The sequence below is a fragment of the Balaenoptera physalus genome (genome assembly GCF_965194825.1).
Source record: "Balaenoptera physalus genome assembly, chromosome: 19".
In the NCBI taxonomy this organism is placed as follows: Eukaryota; Metazoa; Chordata; class Mammalia; order Artiodactyla; family Balaenopteridae; genus Balaenoptera; species Balaenoptera physalus.
The window spans coordinates 3438134-3455618 of NC_138900.1; the positions used below are offsets into that span (position 1 = coordinate 3438134).

The window sequence follows — 17485 nt, forward strand, 5'->3', positions numbered from 1 at the left end:
CTTTTCCAAAGAGGGTATTTGAGCTGGGTCAGGACAGCTGAATAGGAGTTCAACAGGCAGAGAATCGTTACAGCCAGCAGAAACCAGCAATTGTTAAAACCCCAGTGGTTGAAGGGGTTTGGGGAGTGTGTGGAGAAGGGCAGGACCAGAATGCACTGGGGATGAGGAGGTGAGAGACGAGGTTGGAGACGTAGGGACCAAACCACTCAGGGCCTCGAATGCCAGGCTATGGGGATAAGACGGCGATGGGGAGCCAGAAAAGGATTTTGAGCAAGGGGTGGACTGGGGCATTGGGTGTTCAGAAGATCCCTCTGGAGTGAACTAGAGGATAGACTGGAGGCTGGGTGGTCAGGAGGAAGCCTGAGCTGGGAGGATTCAGAGAAAGAAACCAAAGAGAGTGGGGACATCTGCTAGATTCCTTTCCTGTGAGGCTGTTGCTGGGGTGAGGGGCAGGTTCATGGCCCCTGGTACCCGGGTAGAGAAGGGACAGCAGTTGACACCGCCTGCTAAGAGGAGGCTATTTATAGACTGGGCAGCATTATCACAATACGCAGGGCTCCCGAGCGAAAGCACTTGCCCTAAATTGTCTCAATGCCCGTTCTCGGCCAATCCGAGAGCACTTCTCAGGAGACTCCATTATGGGCGGGCCGATTTATCTAACCGGACGGGGTAAGACCAAGGCTGGAACAGGTCGGCGATCCCTGGAGGGATCTACTTCCGTTGGTGGGGGCAGTCTGCAGAGTCCGTTCTCCCGCGGGGCTGCTGCCTGGAAACTTAGCAGAGGGGCGGGGAAGGATCAAATGACTTCCGTTTCCACCTCGTCTTCCAGCCTCTTTTTTTGCTTCTTCATTACCGCTTCCAGCTCTGACACTTTCTCTTTGTCCTGGAGCGGGGGTGGAAAATCAGGACGTTGGAGGCAGAGCCCTCAGCGCCCTCCCCCGTCCGGGCTCGGGGACGAGCGCCTGCCTCACCTCCAGCAGCGAGCGCTGCACTGTGATCTGGCTGTACACGCGCGCCCCCTCCTCGGGGCTCAGCGCCCGAAACTTCTCTTTCTGCAGCGAGAATAGCTGCGCGCCGCTCAGTGCGCCTAGCGCGGCCACGGTCCTGAGCAGGGGCATCCAGGGCACAGTCAGGCCTGTTGGCCAATCACGGCTCAAGCCTCCTCAGCCCCACCAACCACTTTACGCCCGCTTAGCCCTTTGTCCAATCTGAGCAGCATTCTAGCTCTCAAGCCGGGGGGCGGCCGCTGCTGATGGCTCCTGAATCCCCATCCACCAATCATAGCGCGCCGTGGTGGTGGTGGGGGGGGCTGCCTTCCAAGGGAGGCGGGGCTTCCCTGGAGACTCCAATCGGAGCCTGGAAAAACATGCCAATCACAGCCTGACAGTCATAGTTGCTATCAGACAGACCCCCGTTTTGGACCAATCCCAGTCTCCCGTGGTCTGCCGTGCCCCCTCTGGGTCAATCGGAGCGCTCCGCCTCTAGCGCCGGTATCTCAGGATCCCCTAGCCGGCACCTGCCAAACTCACCCTGAACTAAAGCCCTTGCCCTGCAGCCAGGCGCGGACCTCCGAAGCGTTGGAGCGCGGGCTGAGCTGCGGCTCCGGGGTGCGGGGCCCCGGGGCTGCGCGGCTGGGGCCCATGAGGCCCTGGGCCAGGCGTGCCTGCAGCTCCTCGTTGATACTGAGCATCTGGGAGAATTTCTCTGCAGGCGGGAAACCGGGAGGGAGGGCGGACTCAGGGCGACGGGCCCTGGGCTCAGAGGGTCGGGGACCTCCAGCGTCCTCGTGATGGGTCGGGAGTCCGTTTAATCTTTCTGAGCCTCGGTTTCCCTGCCTGGAAAGCGAGGACAAGGACCGCTCCCTCGAAGGGGTGCCCGCACCACTCACCCTTCTTGCTGGAGTCCAAGTTGTTGAGGCTCTCGCAGCTGTCCCTGGGAGACCGAGACCGAGACGGAGCCGGAGCCTGGTTCCGCGCTGGTCGGGGACCGGGAGCCGGAGCCAGGGCCGGCGCTGGTGGGGGAGGGGGCGGGGGGGGAGGAGCCGGGGCCGAGGCTGGTGGGGGAGGGGGAGCCGGAGCCACGGCCGGCGCTGGTGGTGGAGGGGGAGCCGGAGCCGGGGCCGACACTGGTGGTGGAGGAGGAAAGGGAGTGCTACTCTCCTAGAGAGGGGAAAAAGAGGAGAGCACCTGGATCACAAAGAGGACTGAGTCCCAGTCCCCTTCGCCTGGAGGTGAATTTCCGAATCCTCAGCCACTTCCCCTGCCAGTGACTTTGACCCCTTATCCCCCGCGCCTCTTGTTCCCAGGACGCAGGATCTGATCCCTAGCCCCTCTTCCCTCAAGACCCAGGAGTCTGCCCTGGCTCACCAGGCTGCGGCCCCCACGCGGCCCCGGGTGGGGTGTCAGGATATTATAGGGTACATATCCCTCCTGTCCCCTCTGGTCCCGAACCTTCCACCACTTGCGCTGGTCATCCAGGACCTGGAAGAGGTACAGGGGAGGGTTCAGAGGCTGTGTCTGTAGCTAGGGCTGGGTGGACTCCAGCCCCCCAGCCCCCGACCCCGTCCCCCACTCCTCTGACCTCCAGTATGTCCCACTGCTTGACGGGCAGCTCACTGCTATTGCGCGCCTGGAAGTCATAATTACATAGGACCCACTTTCCCGCCGGCTCCAGCCCCTGGGGCTCAGCTTCTGGTTCCTGGTCTTGGTGACTGAGGAGAAGGGGAAGGGTTGGCGGGTAAGGAGACAGCCAGCTCCACTGCTCTGGACTGTAGGGTGTTGGTGTGAGCTGGGGTTAAAGCCAAGCAGGGGTCGAGGCAGGGGAGGCAGGTTAATACTGTTAACACAGGTTTGAAATTGGAATACCGGTTTGAATATATTGTGCTCCTTATGTGCCTGGCACCATGCAGTAAGCACGTGATATGAGTACTAGCATCAGCTCCATTTTATAGTTGAGAACATTCAGGCTCAGAGAAATAAAATGACTCTCCCCAGATTACACAGCTAGAGACAGCTGCTATTTATTGAGCATCTACTGTGTACTGGACTTATGCATAATGATAACTCATAAGCATAATAAAAACAATAGTTAACACTTATATAGCACTTATTACATGCCAGACACTGTTCAAAGTCTGCTACATATATTAGCTGATTTGATGCTAGAGACAACACTTGGTAGAATCATGAGTTTGGACCCCCTAGTTCCTTCCTCCCTCCAGAGACCCAATTATTATCTCCATTTTACAGGAAAGGAACAGTGATATAAAGTGACACGGTGATGTAAAGGTCACAGAGCAAGAAAGAGGTGTAGTCAGACTGGGACCCGGGCAGGCTGGCCCCAGAGCTCATGTCCTGAGTAATTCCATTCTACTTGCACACAGCTGGACGTGAACCTGAGTGCTCCCATGACCCTGAGCTCCTAACTGCTAGCCTGTACAACCTCACAGACTTCTCCCTCTTTCAGGGAGGGATTATTATTATTTCCATTCCCCTCCTGCCCCCTGCAAAGAACTTGAAGCGCAAAAAAAAAAGGTGAGTTAAAAGCTGTGGGTGTAAAAAAAAAAAAAAACTGTGGGTGTCAAGCTCAAGGTTCAGAAGCGCACCGAGAGGGGGGGTCCGCTAGACCAGGCAGCTGGGGGGAGGGGGAGCAGACTTTTAGCTCTGACAGCCCAGTAAAAGGCACCTCAGCCCGGATCAGGCCTACCTGTGCAAGGGAGAGGGGAGTCTTCAGGGCCGAGGCACCCCCTGTGTGGGGCCGGCGCCAGCTCCCAGCACGCCGCCGTCTCTGCTGAGACTCTCTGCCCGAGCCCTCACCCAGACCCCCGTCTGCTCCTCCAGACCTGCTGCTTTGTTGTCTTCTCATCCCACGCAGTTTCCCTCCCATCTGCCCCGCGACTTGCCCAAGGAATCCTAGCTCCTCTAGGCCCTTCTTCCCCCGGGACCCAAGAGTCTGCACCGCCATTGCTTGTTGGAACTATGAATTTGCACCCCCAGTTCTTTCCTCCTCCAGAGACCTAGGAGTCCAGATCTCAAGCTTTAATTTCCTCGACCTTTTAACGCTTAAAAGGTCCCAGTGTGACACCCAGCAGGGACTGAGACAATTGCTCTAGAGCCTTGGGAAAGCAAGGGTCCAGCCTCCCAGCCTTTACCTCTCTCAGGAGCCCAGAGATACTACCACTTCCTAACTTTCCCAGAAACTTGCCCCTTGGCCCTTTAAGTCCCAAGCCTATTTCCCTGGGTCTCCAAGGTCCCAAGCACCAGACTTGAGCTCTTCTTCAAAACCCAATATCTAATTCCCCAGCCTCTTCTCTCCAACACCCAGGACTCTGTCCATATAGGGACCCAGGCAGGGAGCTTCCCAGGCCCTGGGAAACCAAACTGCCTTCTTCCAGACCTTTGGGGATCTAGGGGTCCCTCTCAGACTTTACCCACTCCCAGCACCCTCCTCCCTTAGACCCTGGAATCTGGGCCTCCAGTTCCCTCCTCCCTTGAACCCAGAAGTCTGGGCCCCACTCCCTCCCTCGTTGATCCTCCCCCCTTTCCCAGCCCCGGCCCCTGCCTCATTGCCACCTCACCCACCTTCGAACAGCCGGGAAGACAAAAGGAAAAAGAAAAAAGGGGAAGCGGAGTCAGCGCTGGGAGCCCCCAGGACGCACCCCTCCTTGACCCCACCTGACCCGACTCACCCACTGACACTCACCCATTGACAGCGACCTGAGGAGCGCTTTGCTGCAGGAGATGAGAGCAGTAGATCAGCTGGGGCCAGGCCTGCGCCCCAGAATTCCAAGTCACGGCCCCCCTGTGTCACCTGGGGGAGCTTAAGCCTTAGCCTCACCTGCTGGCGCCGCCGCTCGTGCTGTAGCTGTTTCTCTACTGGGTCCTCCCAGGCGCGGCCCTGTGGGTCCGTGGCTGGGGGCTCCCAGCCACTGTAGAACTCAGGTCTGTATGGGGGTCCCTCCTCTGAGGGTAGCTCCATCCTGCAGCCAAGGAGGGGCAAGGGATCCTCAGGGATCCTGGTCTGACCTCCCTGTCAGTAACTTCATGAAGTTTTCCCCCTCCCCTTAAGCCTTGTTCTATTCCAGCAATTCTAATCTTGCCCCCTTTTGCCAAGCCCTGCCCCTGCCTCTAAGCTGCATCCACGACATCAACTATATTTGTAAATACCCTGATTCCATTCATGCTCCGCCCTGGCCTCTGAATCTCACCTCTGATTCCAAACCATGTTTCTAGCTACACACATCCCGTCCCTTTCCCCTAAGCCCAGCATCTAGCTCTGCACGTACTCCCTTGAAGCTCTCAGCCTCCAAGCGCAAAGACTGCGCCCCCTTTCCAAAACCACAGACCAAACGTTTCCTAAGCCCGCCCCTTTGGCATAGCCTCACTTCATTCCTCTAAGTCCTGCCTTTTATTCCGGTTTGAGTTTTTGAGTCTTTTTTTTTTTTTTTTTTAATCATGCTACGAAAAACCTAACTACCTAACTTTAAGATTTATTTTTGCAACTTTTTTAAACAGAAAAAACAACACACTCCTTGGGGAAAGGTGAGTGACTGAGAGGACAGGTCCTGGGTACAAATTACTACGACAGAGCCTGGAGTTGATAGGCCTGCCTAGGAGAGAACCACGGGCACTGCCACACCACCAAAGAGGCTCAGCAGACCGTTTCATACGCCACGCAAAGCTGCTGACCTTCCCTCCAATCGAATCGTGGCATTTGACCTAGTCCCACCTGAACTTCAATTTCTTTGGCGACACCCTCTAGCTAAGCCCCACAACTAACCTACCCTCCTAGCCCCATCTTTCCAACAGCCCCGCCACTTCCTCTCAACCCCACCCCTAAATCACCACGCCTCCTGCTTCCCAGCCCTGTCCCTCCAATCACCACGCTCCCAGCCCCCCGCCCCGCCCCTGAATCACCACGCCTCCTGCCTTCCAGGCCTGTCTCTCCAATCACCACGACCCAGCCTCCCAGCCCCGCCCCTTACCCCGGGCGGGTCCAAGAGTCCCCCAACGAGGTCCAGAGCGTGTTTTCAAGTTGGGTGACGTTGTCCCACAGCAGCGCCACAGCCTCGGAAGTCAGATGCGGCCGCCGCACGCAGCTCGCAAACTGGGGGCCGCCCGAGGTGTCCACAATCTGGCAGGGGCGCAGGAGTGGGCAAGCTATCAGACCTTCTTGAAGTGGAACCCTCCTGCTGCAGGCAGCCCTGAGGGCTGAGGCCGGGGGTGTCTCACCATTTGCAGAGGTCCGAACAGGAAGTGCAGCAGTTCTGGGGAGGAGGGGTTGGCGATGTTGCCGCGCAGCCGGCCCTGTGGAGCCGGGAAGGTGCTGGTATTAGTGCGCGGACAGGTCAGGTTTGTTATTCCCCTCGCCCCCTGACGCCCCGAGATGAACGCGTCCTCACCAGCAAGCTGAAGGCGTACTTGATTTTCTGAAGCACATCGATGAACTCAGCCTCTGAGGGCGGCTTGGCCCGCAGCGTCAGGAGGCCCTCTGTGGGTAGAGAGGCAGGCGCGGTGATGGGGGACATGCAGACAGCGTCAGGCAGGGTCGAAGAGAGAGGCAGAGACCCAGTGAGATCGCGATAGGGAGTGAAACTGGCAGGGGGCGCTAGGGGAGACCCAAGGGAGCGGGTGGATATTTGGGAGTGGCCAGGAAGGGGGTGTTCAGGATTGCCTCTCGGTGGCGCCTCCTCACCCCCCGCCTCCCGGTGCCGGGTCCTGCGGCTGCGCTCTCGGTGCTCCAGCACTCGGGTGGCCTCGGCAGACTTCTGCAGCCTTGATACGAAGGTCTCCACGTCGTCGAACACGTGGTTCAGGATGTCCTGGGGGGCAGAGCAGGGGGATGCGTGGGACCCCTGAATCTCGGACCCTCATCCCCCCTGTCCAAGCCCTCTCAAACCAAGAGCGCTTAGGCACATTCAGGCCAGGCCACGCCCTCTGATGCTTGACCCTGCCCCCATTCTGTCACACACACCCCCGGCCACACCCCCAGAAGTCTGACCAAGTCCCCAGAACCAAGCCCCACCCCCTGACAGAAGATTCACACCTGCAGCCAGTCCCGCCCCGGCCCTAGCCCCGCCTCACTCACCACTTCCCACTCCGCCTGCTGACTGGCCAGGTCTGGGCCCCGGGGGCCCAGGTCCCGAGAGGCCGGGTCAGCGCTGCTGCAGACCTCCGCCCGGCCCGGCCTCCGCATCTCTTCAGTCTCTGGGATGGGGTCCGCCTGGGGTCGCCCGCGGCCCGCGGCTGGCTCCGCCGTGTTGATCGCGGCGCGGACCGTCGGGCGGTGCTGCGGGGGCGGGGTCTCGGCGGCGGGAGAGGGGTGGCACTGCAGCTCCTTTCGCGTTGCCCTGCAGGGGAAGAAGGGGAAACTGAGGCTGGGCACACCGAGGGATCCGGGGAGAGGAGAAATTCGGGCCTTCAATCTGAAACACTGTGGCCCAAAGGGGTCAAACCTAGGATCTCAGTGGTAGGGAGAAATCCGATATATAGGGGATGGGAGAGCACCTCTCCGGAGGGAAACTGAGGCAGAGGGAGGAGAAACCGACGGGAGGGGAGTACACTTGGTACAGGGTTTGTTTGACTCCATTTAAAACTCGTTCTGCTCTAGGCTAGTGGTATCCACCGATTTCTCGGATGGGGAAACTAAGGCCCAAAGAGGGGAGCCGGCCCCCCAGAGACCTCCCCGTCGTCTCTTCTCCCCCGCTTGCAGTCCGGCCCCCTTACCTGAGCGCCGCCGCCCTGCGCTCCCCGCGGCCCGAGCGGTAGTTGTGCAGAGCCCCCTGGATGTCCTCTCGGATCAACTCCGCCTGTCAATCACGCCGTCAGGCCACGACCCCTACCCACCCACTGCCCGCCCAGGCGGCTCTCCGGATCGATTCCTCAGCTCGGCCCCAGACCACGTCCAGTCATCGCTTACGCACTGCGCCCACGCACGTCCACGCCCTAAACTCACACCCCGGCCCTTAGACTGTCCCTGCCTTAGGCCACTCCCCCAACCACGGAGGCCCCATCCAGATGGCACTTCGCCCCTAGACCACACTCACTCCCATCCTAGTTCTGGCTGCTCCCCAAGACCCTCACTTCCATGTTCTGTCCACGTTCTGTCCGAGCTCTTAGCCTCCGTCTCCATTCTGCCCTCCCGTTCCTTCTCGACCCTACGTTCAATCTGTCCTCAAATCCCCCTCCCTCCCAGAATTCCTTTACAGGGCGCGCCCCCTCCGCTGGCCCTGACCCCGTCTTTGCCGCACACCATGCCCCCCGTCTTAGAGGTCCCACCCCGTTGGAGGTCCGGCTCCGGACTCCGCCCAGTTTCAGCTCCGCCCCCGGAATCCGCAGGGTCTCAGCCCTGTTCTGGGCTGTGGCCCCGGCCCCGGTTCGCTCACCTCCAGACGCAGGCCCTGGAAGAAGTGCACGTCGGGCTGCGTGCGCTCGGGCTCCTGGCACACGAGCAGCAGCAGTGAGCAGCTCTGGCCCGGCGGTATCACCGTGTCGCAACGCACGATGGCGCTCAGCGGGTACGACTCCAGCTCCTCCTGTGGGGTGGAGGGTGGGACAGCGGGTAAACTGAGACCCTGAGCCAAGGATACTCCTAAGTGGTGACAGCAGTGCCAGCACGTACAGGCACTGCGCACGGCAACCTCCACCCCAAGTTGAGGGGCCAGGGATAACACCCCTGTTTAATAGATGGGGCTAATGAGGCTCAAAAAGGGGGCGGGGGTCCCTTGCCAAAGTTTCCAGAGGAAGGACGTGCAGGAATCAAGATTCACACTCAGATCCCTGACGTCCCTAGGGCTCTCCATGCCTTGGCCGGCTCAGTCCAAGCTGCTCCTTCCACCCACATGCCCCGTGGCACCTTGGAGACTGGGTCCAGCAGCGCAACGTGTTTGGGAGACACGCGCAGCAGCATGTCCTGGGCCCAGACGCGGCCTTGGCTGTCCATGAGGGCCAGCTTACGCGAGGCGTCCTCCACCGTGTGCACGCCATCCTCCTCACCCAGGCAGAAGGTCACCAGGTGCTGGAGAAAGCAGCGAGTCCCAGGATGAAGCCAGGTGGGCTGAGAATCCCCTGGAATCAGCCTTCCAGCCTGCGACTAACCACACCTCCTCTGGGAAGCCTTCTCTGATCACCTGCCCCACCTCCTCCCAGTGCCCTTTGTGTGTCTTTCCTGCGTCTAGCTCTCCAGCTAGACCCCTTGAAGGCAGAGAATGGTCTGGATTATATCTAGTTCCTTCTAAGCAGCTCTACCTCCGTTAGAGCACCTGGCAATTTTGCTGGTGCCTCTGGACCTTGTCTGACCCCTGCTCATCCAGGATTGCATCTGATTTGTCCCTGTGGTCCAACTATCCAGCACAGAAGTTGGTCCAGAGGAAAAGTTGGCAGATTCAAGTGGAATTGAGTTCCTCCACTGAATACCCACATCTGAAGCAAGGCAGAAGAAGTCCATTTTGCAGATGAGCAAACTGAGTTTCCCAAGTTCTTTCTGCTTGGAGGTCCAACCGCTTTCCACACCCCCATCTCCTCAGGCCTGCCTTGCCTCCTGCAAGACTCCCCGTGGCGACACAGACCCCAGACTCACATTGACAGGATATTGGGAAACATCGGCCATAACCTCAGTGGAGTAACGCTTCCTCTGTTCTGTGGGGGGAGAAGGAGAATGGCTACAGGAGACCCAGCTCCCAGCCCCTTCCCGCTCAGACTCAGGAGTCCAGACCCCCAGCCCCCTCCCCTCCAGACCCAGGAGTCCAGCCCCCCAGCCCCCTCCTCCCTCAGAAAAGGAGTCCAGACCCCCAAACCCTTCCCCCATCAGATCCAGGAGTTTGGGTCCTCAGTTACCTCCTCCCTCAGACCTAGTTTCTCTTGGCCCGGGGCTTCCTTGCCCCTCAACTCACCATAGATAGACTTGGCACTCCGTTTGGGAGAAGCTTCTGGGCTAGTGAAGGAAAAGAGGGGTGAGAGGGGCCTTGGGAATTGGGGGCAGATCATGGGAGTTTTGAGTGCCAAGCAGAGCTTGTGAGGGCAGTGGGGAGCCATGGAGGGTTTTGAGCAGGGGAGCGCAGGGCCAGAGCTGGACTTTAACAAGACAAGTATGGCAGTGGTACTGGGTGGTGGTGGCGAGTGTGGTCTCTGCTGTCACACAGACCTGGGTTCGAATCCCCTGTCAGCTACTGCTTTGTCATAAGACCCCGGGTGGGAGACAATCTCTCCTGCTTCAGTTTCCCTTTCTGTAAGACAGGGGTTAGTTACCCTATAGTGTCTGTCTGGTAGGTCTGTTGGGCGAATTCAATGAGGTGATGCAGTTGGAATGTTGTGCAGCCTTAGTAACTGTTATTATCATTATTATGATGATGCAAAGGGCTTAACACACAGTAGTTGCTCAATAAATGGGTTTTTTATTGTGGCTGCGCTGTGCGGCATGGCTTGCAGGATCTCAGTTCCCTGACCAGGGATTGAACCTGGGCCACGGCACTGAAAGCGTGAAATCCTAACCACTAGACCACCAGGGAACTCCCAATAAATGGGATTTTTTACAGTAGCATTAGTATTGGGAGTAGATGGAAAGTTATCTTCTTCTCCTCCTACCCCCACGGGCCAGGTTCTTTTCAGCCAAATCCTTCTCTGTCTCTTGCGCTCGACCTCCTCTTCAAGGTCACTTTCTCTGAGAAGAATTCTCGAGTCCCCATTTCCACAGAAATAACAGAAACTCAGAGCTTGGTTGGGGTCGGAGATGAGAGATGAAGGATGAGAAACTCTTTTAGTCAAACCTCTGCTCCTCATCCCGCTCTTGTCAGTCAAATCTCCCCACGATTTGATTACCTCTGGGCTGGAGAACTCATTCCCTTCCATCTCCCGTGCAGCTATTCCCATGCTTCTCTCTTTATCCTTCTCCCTGCTCACTCCAGGAGACTTGACCCTTCATTATAAACAGCCCTGAGTTTTTAGCAAAGGGTCAATATTTAATAATAAGATATAACAACTGGGAATTCCCTGGAGGTCCAATGGTTAGGACTCAGTGATTTCAGTGCCCGGGTTCCATCCCTGGTTGGGGAACTAAGATCCCATGTGCCACGCAGCGCAGCCAAAAAAAGAAAAAGAAAAGGTAACAATGATAGCCTAGCAGTTCTCATGAGTTGAACACCTGCTGTTGGTCAGATGCTCTGCTAAGTCCTGTATGTGCATTAGCCGATCAAGCTCTCAAAATTGTCCCTGTTTCACGGAGGAGGGACTGAGGCTTAAAGAGGTGATGTCCTTTGGCCAGGGCCACACCACTGCTGAAAGTTAGCGCCTGGATTTGAACCCAGGTCTGTCTGCTTGGCAGCAGGAGGGAGGCAGCTCAGGTGGTCTTCAGAGTGTCCAGGCCTGGGCTGCTGTAAATGCCACCTGCGGGTGTGGATGAAAGGGTCGGGGGGGGGGGGAAGGGTGGGGCGGCCGGGGGACCTGGTGGGCGGGGGTCCTTACCCAGTGCTGGTGTTCATGGTGCCGAGAATGGGGAGCTCCTGCCACCTGGAGCCCTGGGAGCCAGCAAAGAGGTGAGGCCTGGCCTGATCGCAGGACCTATGATTCCTGCCCCTCCCAGCTCAGACCAGGAATCCGGGCCCCCAGCCCCTCCTCCCTCAGACCCAGATGTCCAGGCCCTCAGGCCCTTGTCCCTCAGACCAGGAATCTAGACCTGCAGGCCCTCCTCCCTCAGACCAGGAATCCAGGCCCCCCGACCCTCCTCCCTCAGACCCAGGGGTCCGGGCCCCCCGACCCTCCTCCCTCAGCCCCAGGGGTCCGGGCCCCCCGCCCCTCCTCCTTCACCCCTGGTACACTTCCCCACCCCCAATTCCTCAGGGCTCCATACATGCAGCTCCCTAGTCTATGTGTACTCCATTTTCCTTCCTCTACCCAGGGATCCTGTCTCCCTGTCTTCTAGCCTTTTACCTTCTCAGGGGCCCAGGAGTCCAGAACTCGGAGCTCCTTGTCCCTTGGAACTAAAGGGTTTTGACACCAAGTCTCCTCAGAGAACCATTCACCCAATTCTTCAGCCCCCTACGACCCCATAGTCTTCCCTTAGGCGTTAGGGTCCGACCTCCAGCCCCTAGCTCTTCAGACTAGACTTTAGTTCCCCCAGCCTTTCCTGTGTCTGGACCCAAGAGTCTGGGCCCCCTGCTCCCTCCCCCAGACCCAGGAGTCCCCACCTCCAGCCCCTCCTCGCTAGGACCCAGCTCTCTTCCCTGGGCCCCCTCCTCACCTGCTGCTCAAGCTCTGTCAGACGGGAGGCTCTGAGCTCTTCTCTCCCTTCCAGACAGGGGCCTCTCCTTCCTGCTCACTCCCAGGGCCCTCCCTCCTCCGCATACCTGAGCACTCACCTGGTACAGCCTGCTGGAGTGGCCCCTGGGCGGGGCTGGCTGACAGACCCAGGGCGCCGGCTGGGATGTCCTCAGGGGAGCCAGAACACTTAATTGTCTCCATCACAACAGGAGAACAAGAACTACAGTAATTCGATGTCACACTCCTTCACGCGTCAGAAATACCCCCTTCGAATTCTCCTGGTACCTCTGCGAAGTTGATTGCCTCTTCTTCATGGTCAATGTGGAAGGGTGGGCTTTGAACCCGGAGCCACCTTTCCATCTCCAGGGCTGGTGTCCATCCCTGCTCTGTGCACACCTCCTGTCTGGGGTTCCTATCTCCACCGGTGCCCTCGGCCCCCAGCCCTCCCCTTCCCTCCTCCTTTGGAAATGTCCCTCAGTAATTCCCGATGACAATGACGGCTAAGACTCAATGCCCAACTCTGCTCCGAGGGCATCACAAAAATGAACAGGTTCCTCAGGCATAAAAATCTCCTTTCGAGAACTTCCCCTGTGCCATGGTCCTCGCTGACCGAGTTATACACGCCGCTTCTTCCCCGAACCCAGTGAAGGGAGTGTTGGGGTGTCTCCATTTTGCAGATGAGGAAACTGAGGCTCACAAGGGCTCAGAGACTTGCTCAGAGTTACACATGCAGTGGTCTCCCTGCTGTCTTCCTCCCCAGTCCGGTCTCAATGCATGGACCCCATAGAAACCTAAATCAGCTTACGTCACTCCACTCTCAAAAGCCCTCGGTGGCTCCCCATTTCTCTGGATAAAAGAGAAGACCTTCTACAAGGTCTTAAGTGATGGTACCCTACCTCATCTCTTCCTTTGCTCCTTGAGTACCCAGATGCCATTCTGCCTCAGGGCCTTTGCACTTGCTGTACCCTTTGCCTGGAAAGCTCTTCTCATATCCTCAGATGAGAAGAGGCTTGCTCCCTCATCTTCTTCAGGTCTTTGCTTGAATGGCACCACCTCAGGGAGGCCTGGCTGGCAACCTTGTTTAACATGGCAGCACCTCTGACCCTTCCCTCCTTCAGAGTCTCTTCCCCCTCCCCCAACATTTAGTTTTTCTCCAGATCATTTATCACCCTGTAACACACTATATTACCTGTTTGTCTATTTTATGTCTTCCCCATTAGAATGTAAGCTTCATGACGACAAAGGCTATTGTATGTTCAGCCCCCCAATGTATCTGCAGCATATAGAATAGGGTCTTGCACGTAGTAAGTGCTAGAGTGACATTTGTTCAATTACTGAGTTTTTGCATTTGGTGCACTCATGTGCATTATTGCTTCACTGAACACATGTTGACCCCACAGTCTATACTAAGAGAGGCTGGAAACCAGAGAAGACACATCCTTGTCCTGGATTGATGGGGAAGAAAGAACAGACAGAAAGAGAGAGAATCATATTGTGTGGTGTGATGGTGAAGAGCCCAGGTGGGTGTGGGTTCGGGTCCTGGCTTTGCCACTTAATAATTTTGGTAATACTTATTGTGTGCTTATATCCTCTTCTGAGTACCTGTGTGTGTGTGTGTGTGTGTGTGTTTGTTTGTATAAACCTCACAACATCCTATGAAATGGGTTCAATTATCCCCATTTTATACATGAAGAAACTGAGACATATTCAAGTTAAGTAACTTGTCTATAATCACACAGCTAATAAGTGGTAGAGATGGTGAGCCCAGGCCATACAGTTTAGACACTGCATCTTGGTTGTTACTCTGTGCCACCACCTCATGGTCCAGGCCCCTATCTAGCTGTGTGACCCTGGGCAAATTACTTAACCTCTCTGTGCCCCAGTCCCCCATCTGTAAAATGGGGATAACAGCACTGGGAAGATTAAAGGAGGTTATGGAGAGCTCTTAGTACAGTACCCGACGAAGAGAAAATCCTAGGGAAGAAGTGTTAGCAACCACGTGGATGAGGTCTTTCTTTCCACAGGTCCTATAATGGCAGACGCTAAGGGTGCCTTGGAAGCCTGGAAGCGGCTGCTCAGAGGGTCAGGGCAGGCTTCCTGAAGGAGGAGGGGTGCGGTGGCCAGAGCTAAACCTGAAGGGCAAGTTTGGCAGCCCCAGGTGGCCTGGAGGAAGAGGGAGGAGTGTTCCAGGCCAGGAGCCGCCTGAGCCACGGAGGGGAGGGCCATCTAGCCAGCGAGTGTGCGGGCACTGCTGGGCACAGAGACATAGCGACCAGCTGGGCGAGCAGCCACTGCCCCCCTCCTCCGTGCAGCAGGGAGAGGGTCCTGTGCTCTTCTGTGTCCGGCTTCTGTCACTCTGTGTCCCTGGCACATCCATGCCACAAAGGTTTTCTGAGCTTTCCCTGCCTGGTTTGGAGTCCGAGGGAAAGAGCAGACCCTTTACTCTCCGTGAGGCAGACGGGGCTGGTTCTGGTACCCCGCTGATAGAGAAGACAGAGGCTCAGAGTGGGGAGGCCACTAGTCCAAGTCTCAGTGGCTCTGGGCCATGACAAATGCAGATCTGGCTGAGCCCAGGCCCTTTCTTCATGCGCAGGTGGAGAGAAGTGTCCTTGTAAAGGCATTCAGTGGGAGTCGGGGGCCAGGAGTCCTGGGTCTGAGGGAGGAGAGGCTGGGGGCCGGACCCCTGGGTCTGAAGGGGGAGGGGCTGGGGGCCTGGACCCCTGGGTCCGAGGGAGGAGGGGCTGGGGGCCTGGACCCCTGGGTCTGAAGGGGGAGGGGCTGGGGGCCTGGATCCCTGGGTCTGAGGGGGGAGGGGCTGGGGGCCTGGGCCCTGGGTCTGAGCGGGGAGGGGCTGGGGGCCTGGATCCCTGGGTCTGAGGGAGGAGGGGCTGGAGGCCTGGACCCCTGGGTCTGGGCGGGGAGGGGCTGGGGGCCTGGATCCCTGGGTCTGAGGGAGGAGGGGCTGGGGACCTGGTACCTGGGTCTGAGGGGGGAGGGGCTGGGGGCCTGGACCCCTGGGTCTGAGGGAGGAGGGGCTGGGGGCCTGGACCCCTGGGTCTGAGGGGGGAGGGGCTGGGGGCCTGGACCCCTGGGTCTGAGGGGGGCCTGGGCCCTGAGTCTGAGGGAGAAGGGCGGTGGAGCGCAGGCGCCCCCAGGCCTCACCGACAGCAGCTCCTTCGTGCTCCGGAGCAGCAGGTGAGACCAAAACCCGAGCCTCCGCCCTCGTTCAGGGCCCAAGGCCTCCTTCCTTCTTCCCTGCCACAAAGGAGGCGCCTCCCTCTCTCCAAACTGTAGCACGTGGTTCCCAAATACCAGAGGAGGCTCACACCCCTGCAGAGTCTGACTCAGTCAGCCCTGGGTGGAGGCACTCACCGGGGGGACCCGGCACCAAAACACCGACAGTAGAGGGCCTTTTACTGAGTGAACTTTAGGACTCTGTGGGTCTGAATTTGCCTCTGTCCCTGAACTGGGATAGCTTTGTTTTTGGGGAACTGGATTGTTTATTCTCTCTGTTGGAAGATCCCAGGAACCAAACAGAATTCTCACTGCTGCTTGTTAAGCCAAGATCCTCTGTATGTCATATCTGAAAGCACCCCATCTCTTCCCTCATCCTCCTCGCCCAAGGCATGCCCCCCACATCTGTCCCCCAACTGTAGGATTTGCTGATGAATTCCTAGGACAAGGAGGGAGGTCGAATTCACAGGTCTGGCAGCTTGTTGGGGCAGGGCATATAAATAAGATGGGAGCTGGGTCTCAGGGAGATATATTTACTTACATATTTGTCCATTCATTCATTCATTCATTCAATAAATGGTCCCTGAGACCTAATTGTGCCTCATCCTTTGCCCTCAAGAAGTCAGGTCAGTTGGAGAAATAGACCCTGCTGGCACCCACGGTAGCAATTCACAGTGAAATGCGCACTGCTGGAGGTGGCAACAGGGCATTGAGTGTCCCCAGAGGAGACACTTATTCCAACTTTGTGGTGGGTATGTGAGGCAGTCAAAGAAGACTACCCAGGTTAAGTGATAACTGGATGGGGTTCTGAAGGATGAATAGGAGTTCGCCAAGGAAGACGTGGCAAGGAATGATATTCTAAGCTTGAGGAGTGGTGTATGCAAAGTCCCAAAGTCATGTAGTAGCAAATACTCAAGCACCTACTGTGTACCAAGCATGTTCTAAGTGCTAGACAGACAAAACCCCTGCCCTTGTGTTGTTGTCATTCTAGCGGGTGTGGTGGGGAGACAGAAGATAAACAGGTAGGGACACACACGTGAATAAGACTTTCAGATTGTGGTAATCTCTGTGGAGGAAATAAATGTGAAGAAATGGAGTGACTGAGGGGCAGGCAGGTGTGGCCACTTCTGGTGAGGTAGTCAGGGATGGCCTCTCTGACGAGGTGGCATGGGAGCCTTGACCTGAATTTCAAGACGGAGCCAGGAATGCAGAGAGGGTTTTAGGCAGAGGGAACACCTTGGGGAGGCTGGGCAGGTGGGGGTGTGGCTGGCCAGAGGAGATGAGACTGGAGACAGCTGTGAGGATGGTCATGATGTTGGTGTTGACCATGACAACTGCAAAGGATAGGGTAGCCAAACTTCAACGCAAATGCACTTGCCCCAAGCCTGAGTCTCAAGAAGCTCCCTGTCTGGGTGGGGAGGTGACTCAAACATGGGTTGCCTGAAACGTGCCATAAACGGAGGTCTCTCCGGCAGTGTGGAAGCTCGGAGGAGGTCTTCCTGGGACCTAAGGGGTTAGAAAAGGTTTTTCCTTGAAATTCCTCTGAGACCGGCTGGCCCTGGAGAGGGGGCGGGGAGTAGTACCAGGAGGGTGAGTCTGAAAACTGGCCTGGCGAGAGGAGGGAGGCTGGTGGCCAGCTGTTTATTCTCTGGGAGGGATCCAGGGCAGATTTGTCTCCTGAAGCTGGAGGCATTTGGCTTCCATGTTGGGGGCCTGCATCCAGGAGGAAGTGATGGGTAAAGGGCTCCAGACAGACTTGAGTCTGGATCCTGGGTTGAAACAAGTGACTTTGCTCTCTGAGCAAGTGACTCTCCGATTAGTCTCATTTCTTCCTCCCTAAAAGGAGCATAAGCCCTGGTACCTGCTGTAAAGGCTGGTGGGAAGATGAGGTGTGAAAAGACGTGTAAAGTGCTTAGAGCAGCTAAGTGCTCAGCCAACGGATGAAAAATAGACGAAGGAATAAATCAATAACTAAATGACCAAATCCACATGTGGTGACA

At 57.2% G+C, this 17485-nt stretch overlaps 1 protein-coding gene across 8 annotated transcripts; it reads right to left on the reverse strand.

Moving 5' to 3' along the window:
• Positions 1 to 507: 507 nt before the first annotated feature.
• On the reverse strand, positions 508 to 14632 carry EPS8L1 (EPS8 signaling adaptor L1). 8 transcript variants are annotated; one of them, XM_082436288.1, is made up of 20 exons: positions 12350 to 14632; positions 11457 to 11509; positions 9890 to 9930; positions 9577 to 9635; positions 8803 to 9015; positions 8384 to 8533; positions 7725 to 7807; positions 7087 to 7348; positions 6694 to 6820; positions 6401 to 6489; positions 6231 to 6305; positions 5984 to 6132; positions 4837 to 4978; positions 4702 to 4730; positions 2581 to 2710; positions 2367 to 2480; positions 1889 to 2159; positions 1530 to 1704; positions 972 to 1104; positions 508 to 883 (listed from the first exon to the last, which is right to left on the reverse strand). In XM_082436288.1, the coding sequence occupies exons 2-20, from the start codon at positions 11471 to 11473 to the stop codon at positions 797 to 799; spliced, it is 2346 nt and encodes a 781-aa protein (XP_082292414.1). In that variant the 5' UTR covers positions 11474 to 11509; positions 12350 to 14632; the 3' UTR covers positions 508 to 796. The 8 variants fall into 8 exon arrangements, 7 of the variants coding, with proteins under 7 accessions (XP_082292414.1, XP_082292415.1, XP_082292413.1 ...); XM_082436289.1 differs by lacking the exon at positions 12350 to 14632 and adding an exon at positions 12232 to 12341 and having other exon boundaries at positions 8854 to 9015; XM_082436287.1 differs by lacking the exon at positions 12350 to 14632 and adding an exon at positions 12232 to 12341.
• Between the last annotated feature and the right edge of the window lie 2853 nt (positions 14633 to 17485).